Source organism: Prunus dulcis, chromosome 1 (assembly GCF_902201215.1).
Source record: "Prunus dulcis chromosome 1, ALMONDv2, whole genome shotgun sequence".
Lineage (NCBI taxonomy): Eukaryota > Viridiplantae > Streptophyta > Magnoliopsida > Rosales > Rosaceae > Prunus > Prunus dulcis.
Genome location: NC_047650.1, coordinates 4,835,062 through 4,844,577, shown reverse-complemented (window position 1 = coordinate 4,844,577; position 9,516 = coordinate 4,835,062). Strand labels below are relative to the sequence as shown.

Genomic DNA, 9,516 nt, shown 5'->3' with positions numbered 1-9,516 from the left:
GAATTATTTTTCCCATTTATTTTCAATTTAGTTTGAGTTAAAAAGGTACATTCTTTGTGTTTACTCGTTTTGATGTAGTTCTAGTGATGGTAGGGTAAAGTTCCTCATTGACTCGAAAAACATTAATGGTCAGCAAGTCAACTTTCTTTTGTGTGCTAGCGTGCCATTATTAATGGTTAAAAACCCTAATAGACTTATGAAAAATAATAATTTGCTGCCCAAGCTATTGACTTTGATCAAGTGATTGTGAATTTGGGTGAGGAATATCTCCCAAGTAAGTTTTTTTCTTGCCTCAGACGGGTGAGGACTTCACAATGTCTATAGTAAAACTAGTAAGTTTAGCAAAAATGAATGTTGAAAATGAATCAAACTAGTTCAAAAAGAAATGTCTATTACAGAATTTAAACAAAAGAGAACTGCCAAGTCCGGAAGGACATCAGAACATTGATCCTCGAATTCTGCTTGGATTGTTGTCTGTTACGCAGGCTGGACTAGACATATCTGTGCTGGAATTGCACGTCAACACTTCAACTAAAGAAGATTAGCTAGAAATCAATACCAATGTTGAGATTGGCAAAGCTTTAATCAGATTTACCCTTGGAGAGGGCTGTTGAATGGGCAGAACTGAGATCTCTCCGATCTGGACTAGATTGGAAGTGGCTAGATTGGAGCATACTGGCTTGGAACTGCACTTCAATTGACAGGACCCGAACCAAATTCTGCTTTGGAATTTGAGTCGGACCCTGTGCGTGTCCGACACTTGGCGAATGTCGGGCACAATTGACCTATTTGCCCTTCGAACTGTATTTTGACCTTGACTCCTGCCGAAAATTCGGCAGAGTCTCCCCTGTAATTTGCTCAATCCCAAAATTTTCACCTGTCAAAACAAGCAATAATATCTACACAACCAACTGCCAGCACTTCAATATACAATACCCTGTCTAGTTCTCAATCTAGGGTAAATATCAGAGTAGTTCTAATAGTTTACAGATAAATTAATCTTTTTTACAAACCAACACTTTTGTAACAAGAAGGCGCGGAAGGCAAGATGGCCCGGTGGTGGATTTCCTGTGCACGCTACAGCCTGGGAGGCGCAAAACATTTGAAAATGTGAGTGGACAAAAGCAAAGGTTCATAAAATATCCTAAGAATATACTAACCCCCATTGTAAAAATAGTTCAGTAAAACTGAATATGTACTCTGCATTTGAAGCATACTAAACTCACGGCATTCACATGCTGAAATCAAGGTATTTATATATTTATATAAATATATACAATCGTATTCAAGATCAATAAAACTTGCATGAAAGCACCGTAATCAAAACTTGCATAAAAACACTGTAATCAAACTTACATAAAGCAATGTACGCAAGCCTTGCATAAATGCACTGCAATCAATTTAAAACTACCACTCGGGTGTACCCCTGTAATTTCGTCAATTCCCCTGGCAGGTCCCGGCGAGACACAGTCTATCCAAGCCGCAAACTGGCAGATTCATGGGACCGTAGTCAGTCTGATCCGCTGGCAGGTCTCGGTGACACAAAGTCAACCCGAGCTGCAACTGGCAGGATTCAGGGGACTGTAGTCAGCCTAATCTGCAATCCTGGCAAGTCTCGGTGACACAAAGTCAACCCGAGCTGCAATCCTGGCAGATCTCGGTGACACCAAGTTAACCCGAGCTGCAATCCTGGCACTCACGGTCCGAGCGTCCCCGAAACTCGCGAGGCAAATGTCAAGTACACTGACAAAACTGAAAGTAAACTGGATGTCTGTAGACATCGGCATAACTGAAGGCAATAACTGTAGTTGGGTACTCATGGTGGTTTAAAATAAAATATTTTTGAAAAGTCTGATAAATAACTGAAGTTTGTTAAATCTGAAACAATGCTGCTATTTTATTTGATATAAATCTCAAACTCTGCTTTCTATATCTCTTTAGCATAATCAACTAAGTAGCATATAAATAAGATATTTAACTTCACAAAGCATGCTAGGAAAAATCACAATTAATAAAACTTATTCAAGATCAAATAACGAAATTCATTTATATAAAATCATTTATAAAAGAAAAGTCCACTCACTCCTGGTCCGAGCTAGCTAGACCTCCTAAAGGTCTCTTCTGCGGGTTTGCCTGGTCCCGGGTGCCCGGGTAAACCATCATGAATATTTAATTAATAAAACTGCTCGGTATAAGTTTTTAAGTAAAACCCTGACCCCCGACTTCTACAAGTGCGTGCACTAACTTTAAAGTCACGTTTCTGCCCACTTAGGCATATGATGTTTAGAATTGCCTGATAAGACTCGAGACTTCACTAAGCGATAAACTTCCATATTAGTCGATACGGAACCCCGTGGGGCCCACGACCTCAAATTACCAATATGAGAATTCCTATAGGTTCCTCACATTTAAATAACCATGTTCTGCAAGTCTGGTCGGAAACTGACGATCGGATTGACCACGATCATGCAATAGTAAAATTTCTAAACCCTAGCCCCATGGTTCGCTATTTCGGAGTATCCGGAACTCCGATTCACAATTCGTCGAATCCTACACGATTATGAAATTATCTAGAACAACAAATCTGAAATTGAGCGAGATCCAACGGCTCAACAGTATTGAACCCGAAAATCGCACAATATGGAAAATCCTTTCGAGGCTCAAACGGTATCCAAATTGAGATCCGCGAAATCTTACGCACTCGTGACAACCTGAGGATCGCAACAAGACACAGTGCCACTGCACTACCATCACCCACGCCCCGCAGCACGCCCGGGCAGCGATGGATGTCCAAAGCGATTACACCTCGCCAGAAAAACTTCAAACCACGGCTCCAAACTCCTACCCTAGGTAAAACACCATATTTGGAGCCACTTTTGTTCTTGGACCTACCCCAAAAACTGACCGGAAGTGACCGATCACGGAGACCGAAACTTGGCCAAATTTTCAATTCGAAAACTGGGTTATCTACGGTCAAAATTGATGCAAACCCATCCAACCATCAGCTAGAGCATGGAAAATAGGTAGGAATCCATACATTACTCGACAAATTTGGAGAAGAATTGAGGGAGAACGAGTGAGTTGAAGTTTCGGTGAACATTGGTCGGTTTTTCGCACTTTCCAGCCAGCGCCGGCTGTGCCGCAGGAGGGGAAGGGTCGGGGAAGGAAGGGGAGACGGCGGCAGTTCGAATGACACCTGGAAGGCAGCGGACCGAACCAGTAGGAGAGGGGGGAGAGAGAGAGAGAGAGAGAGAGAGAGAGAGAGAGAGAGAGAGAGAGAGAGAGAGAGAGAGATCTGAGGGAGAAGAGAGAGGGGGAATAAAAATCTGATTTTTTTTTTGTTCAAATTACCGTTTTGCCCTTCATGGTATTTTAACCGTATTTTCTTCGTTACAGCTCCGATTTGAGTCCACTCCGTGTCTACGGACTCGTTTCGTCGTGCTCTACGCAATGGCGCAAGTGGAATTGTCAAATTCATTTTTGGTCAAAAAGTCAACTTTTCTCAATAACATATTCCAAGGGCAAAATGGTCTTTTCTCAAAATAAATTACTAATTAATTAGGATTTTTTGTTTTGGGTTATTACATCAATACTTGTTCTGCTTAAGTGAGGATCACCCAGGAGCTATTCTGGTGATTTTGAGGCACCAAGATATCTCTAGAAATTTGTTGAGGTTTTCATATTGTGAAAAACCTGAACTTCGCTTGATTCACCTGTTCTGAACCCAATTTGTAATGAGAGAAATCTCTTTTCCTTTGTGAACTGCTTCTTTAGCTGAACTGAAGTCAGAAGTCTCTTTTAGAAACCAAAAGAGCTTGGTTGCTTTAGAGTTTGGAAACTTTTGAGATCGTGTGATCTTACGTGATTTTTGTTAGTATGACTAAGAGTTTTTGTTTTGATTGGGTTTTTTACTGTCCTCGGTCTAGTTCACATCTTCCTATATTTATAAGAAATCTGCATGAGTGATTATTTCTTAATATATGGAGGACACTTGTTGAGAGGTCTCTGCTCTAGTGCAAAAAAAATGTAGTAGTTAATCTGACAAGAAAATCCCCCATCAAGAGTCAGTTTTTTATGATGATCAGTTTTGAATTTTTGACAACCAACTCTCCTATGTATTGTTTATCTCTTGCAAACCAAGTTTGTACTGATGAGACCTTCACGAATATGGGAAGGAAAATTGTCCCTCTTTTCTGGCATTTAATGGTTATTGGAAGTGGTTTCCGATTTCACCTTTCTGCCAACTCCCTTGCAAGTCCTCTACCCCTTTCTCCTATTGACGTCTCCTCTTTGGGATCACGTGGTATTATGGATCTTTGAACCTTGGGCCCTTGGAAAAAACAAGAAGCTTGGTACTTAATTAACCAATTAAATATGGCAATTAAACCAATTAAATCTGGCTTTTCCAGATTAAATCACCATTAATGGTAATTAACCTTTAATATGTGAAAATTTATTTTGCAATTGGTTCGAAATGGTCTGGGCTAGGGGTGGGCACGGTTTGGGTTGGATCGGTTTTTACCTCAAATTAGAACCGATTCAGTACTATTCATCAAGTTTGGTTTGGTTCGATTTTAATAAAAAAATTTCAAAAGCTGTCTAGTTTGGGTTGAATTGGTTTTCGTCCGATTCTGGTTCGGTTCGATTTTGAACCGACTTATAAAAATTATTATTATTTAATTATTTTTTAATACAATTCTCAACTGATATATTATTATTTTTTACTTGAAAATTAACAAATTACTCAATTTCATATAAAATAAATATTAAAGTTAGAAAAGAGAGATATTTTGAAATTGAACTTGAATAAATATTAGTTTTTTTTGTTAAATGAAAAATATAGCATTAAATATAAATATATATTGAAATTATATATATTTTTAATTTGGCCAATTCGGTTCGGCCCGATTCGGTTTTTGAAGACATGAAACCGAATCTACAACCAGTCCAAATCGGTCTGGTTCGATTTTTGATCGGTTCTTTTTGGTCAACTCGATTTTTTTCTAGTTTGGTTCGGTGCAATTCGGCACGGATTTCCGGTTCACCTGTTTAAGTGCCCACCCCTAGTCTGGGCTTCTAAAATATCTTGGACTGACTTCCAATTTCAGTAAAACAGAGTCCAAACTCATGTCGTTGATATGGCCCAGTACCTGGATAGGCTAGCGCATGGATATTAGGCCCAAACACTTTGAGTATGACTTTGTTTTTCCATTTTTCTCTCTTATTTTTAATTCATTTTTTGTGATAGGAGTTGATCGCGGAGTGTCATTTTTACAATAGTAATCATGAGAAATTTTGCGGCTATCTTGAATTATTAGGAATCAAGTTTGAAAAGCAAGCCCAATTACCTTATTTTATCTTTAATCATACTATGTTTCCACAAAACTTACTTTTCCTTCAAGCTTTACCTAGAAGAAAAACATTTTAAAGTTTGGCAACTAGTAAGTTATAACTTAGGCAGTATATGCATCACAAATATAAAGCTTTTTTATGGCATGGCTCTACATCTACCTTGAAAAAATTCTATATCATTTCGAGCATTAACATTCAAGAACTGAAGTTGGATAAAAAGCCTTTAGATCTTCTGTCTCATCTAGCCAGCCCAACACAGACAAAGAGAAGAGACCAGAAGAAAACCATTTGTCAAGGACCTGAATTAATTAACTTCCCCTCATATGTATCTACCGACAACCCAACACCAGTGCACCGACCCTCTCTCTCTCTCTCTCTCTCTCTCTCTCTCTCTCTCTCTCCCCGATTTGGCCCTCCACCTCACCCCACCATAGCCGCTGATCATCCCTCCCCCACGACCATAACCTAAAACTAGATATTCTCCAATATACAGCTTTGTTCATCAATCGATTTTTAGTAACTTGGAGATAGCTATAGATTTTATCCCAACTTCAAGTTCTGTTTCTCACAAATACCATCAAATAAGCCATAATAAGTGAAAATAAAATAATTGAAATAGGTCATAGTGGGAGGGCTGGGTTGGAGCGATTTTTTTTAATTTTTTATTTAAATTTTTTTGCAGATCTATTGGGCATATTGTAATAAATTATGAGCAATGTGGTCTTTTGCTTGCACTGAATTTTGGGGGCTGGACTTGAGACAGAGAGAGATAGAGAGATAGATGGGGTGTCTTGAGAAGTTTTGTGGTGGGAGGATGGTAAGGGTTGGTTGCTGGGTGGGTGATATTGGCATTGGCTTGTTAGATGGTGGTTATGGTGGGGGGAGGAAGGCATGGGAGTGAGGGGGAGGGCACTGGAGTTAAAAAGGAATGAATTTTGGTTATTTATTATTAATTTTTTCATTTTGTATTTGTTATTTTAAAAAGGAATGAATTTTTTCTTTTTTCTTTTTTTTCTTTACACATGGCACTTAGTTGAGTGGGTTCTATTGGTGTCACATCAGCATTTTTAAAGGAATTTTTAACATACTTGACAGTAAAAGGCAAAGTGAAACACAAAACATCGGTCAAATGAGCAAAATGGGTCACTTTAACTTAAATGGAGTACTGTAGGAATTGACCAAAGTTTCAGGAGGCACTGTAGCAATTAAGCCAAATTTTTATTATAAATATTTTTTGTCCTTAATGGTAATTATGTACAAGGGTTAAATAAATTATTCATGTTTAAAATTAGTATGGAGTGCAAAGAGCAAATAATGAGGTGCCAACAGTGGCGGACGCACGTTGGGACAAGAGGGGTCGGACGACCCCTTGGAAGGCAGGAAAGTTGGCAAGGGACTCCATGAAAGCCCCCTTGGACAGCTGCTGGAAGCCCCCTTGTATGCACACCAAGTGCTCAACGAAAGTCCTAGGTGAGGCGAGCTCTGCTGAGCATCCTTTTTCTTAAATAAAAAAAAACGAGCCTTGCCAAACGACATCGTTTGGTCCAAGGCTCAATCAATTTTTTTTTTAATTGACCTAGCCTCAAAACGACGTTGTTTTGGGCCAGGTTAAAAGAAAAAACAAAAAGCAAAACAAAAACATAACAGAACACAGGCTACACAGCATCCCTTTGACTCTGCCTCCAAACCCTTCATTCCCAATTTCACACCCCCTCTTCCTACCCTCTCAAACCCCTAACCTCTCCCAACCTTTGACCACCTCCATAAACTCTTCGTCGGTGGCCCCAAGCCGATAATCACCACCTTCTGCTGCCCTCCGCCGCCCTTTTTTTCAACTACAAGTAAGCATGGCAAAATTTATATTAATAATTATAGTGATAATATATATTGTTGATATTGATTTTTTTTTTTTACGTAATGACATTTATGGATATGAATCATATTGATTGATGAGTTTATGCTTGAAATTTATGGATATGAATCATATTGATATTTTTTTTTAATGTAATTAAATTTATGGATATGAATCATGGTGATAATCATATTAATGTAGATCGATTGAGTTTATGCTTGATTGATAATATGAATTGATTGAGTATGTTGAATATTGATTGCTATTTGATATGATAATTTGTTATATCGCATATTGATTGATATGGGTTTAGGGAGTATATTGAATATTGAGAGTGGGTTATTGACATTTTCATATTCATATGATAATTTGGATAAAAATTAATGATTGATTGAATTAATTGATTTGTAGATTTATGGAACGATTCTTTAAAAGAAAATTATCTACGGATAGTCCTTCTCCATCTAATCTGGGTAGTTCAAATGCAAGACCAATTGAAGTAGATGAGATATTAGCTAATTTTCAGGCAGACCTAGGACTAAGAACTCGAATGGCAGATTATAGTACTAATATTCGGGATGAGATCCGAAGAGCATATCTACAAAAGGGACCTTGTCAACCTAGAAGTTATAAATTCCCACAAACTAATCAATCAGGAATTAATAGACGCTTCATTGCTCATTGGTTTGATGAGCATGATTGGTTGGAATATAGTATTGCTAAAGATGCTGTGTTTTGTCTTCATTGTTATCTCTTCAAATCTAATTTTGATAAAGTGGGTGGTGATGCATTCATTGGGGTAGGCTTCAATAATTGGAAAAAGGCGAAAGAAAGATTTAACCTTCATGTTGGACCGGTTGGTAGTGTTCACAACCAAGCTAGAGAAGTTGCTTACAATTTGATGCATCAAACTACACACATTGAAACAATTGTGATCAAGCAAACAAGCCAAGCTCGCACGGCTTATCGCACTTGCTTGAATGCATCACTTAAGTGCACTAGGTATTTGTTGCGGCAAAGGCTTTCTTTTCGTGGTCATGATGAAAGTGCACAATCAAGTAATAAAGGGAATTATTTAGAGCTCTTGCAATTTCTTGCGGATCATGATGAAAAAGTTAAGGCCGTTGTGTTGGAAAATGCTCCGGAAAATTTAAAGTTAATAGCTCCTTCAATTCAAAAAGATCTTGTCAATTCTTGTGCTAAAGAAACCATTGATCTTATCTTGAGTGATGTAAAAGATAGATATTTTTCAATAATGGTGGATGAAGCACGTGATGTTTCAATAAAAGAGCAAATGGCGATGGTGTTGCGTTATGTGAATGACAAAGGACAAATAATTGAAAGGTTTGTGGGGGTTCAACATGTAACCGACACTACTTCAAGTGCACTAAAGGAAGCAATTGATGAATTCTTTTCTTCCGTGAATTTGAGCTTTTCCAAGCTACGAGGACAAGGTTATGATGGAGCTAGTAATATGAGAGGTGAGTTCAATGGCCTTAAGACAAAGATTTTGAGAGAACAACCTTGTGCATTTTATGTTCATTGCTTTGCTCATCAACTTCAACTAGCACTTGTTGCGGTAGCAAAGAAAAACATTGATGTCAACTCTTTTTTCACAACGGCTAATAGTTTGGTTAATGTTGTTGGAGCATCTTGTAAGCGTCGCGATGCACTTAGAGCACAATACCAAGAAGAGCTTGTGAGAGCTTTTGAAGATGATTGTCTTATAACGGGGCGGGTCTTAAATCAAGAAACTACTCTCAAACGTGCCGGCGATACACGATGGAACTCACATTATGGTACGTTGATTAGTATCATTTCTATGTTCTCATCTGTGGTGAATGTGCTTCAAATGATTGTTGATGATAATCCTAATGATAGTTCGGGTGAAGCCTATAAGTTATGGAGAGAAATACAATCTTTTGAGTTTGTGTTTCACTTATTTGTAATGAAAGCTATATTGGGAATAACAAACACTTTGTCTCTAGCATTGCAAAAGAAAGATCAAGACATTGTGAGTGCAATGAATTTAGTGAAAACATGCAAGGAAAACCTGCAGTTGATGAGGGATAATGAGTTTGAAGAATTGGTTGAGCAAGCATCCTCGTTTTGTTACAAACATGATATTATAGTTCCTACCATGGATGAGGAATATGTAATTCCAGGGAGATCACGGCGTAATGCTCCAATGAAGACAAATTATCATCTTTATCGTGTGGAGATCTTTATTCATGTAATTGATGGGCAACTTGCGGAGTTAAATGATCGCTTCAACGAGGTAAGTACTGAGTTACTTACTTGTTTGGCATGCT

The 9,516-nt window shown here is 38.2% G+C and overlaps 1 protein-coding gene across 1 annotated transcript in view; it reads left to right on the top strand.

The window, feature by feature from the left end:
* The first annotated feature begins 7,619 nt into the window (after nucleotides 1-7,619).
* The window catches only part of LOC117626569 (zinc finger MYM-type protein 1-like), a 4,379-nt gene continuing 2,482 nt past the window's right edge, over nucleotides 7,620-9,516 (top strand). The window contains exons 1-2 of the mRNA XM_034358350.1: nucleotides 7,620-8,685; nucleotides 8,773-9,482. Coding sequence (XP_034214241.1) covers nucleotides 7,620-8,685; nucleotides 8,773-9,482 — 1,776 coding nt within the window. The remainder of the gene's footprint in view (nucleotides 8,686-8,772; nucleotides 9,483-9,516) is intronic.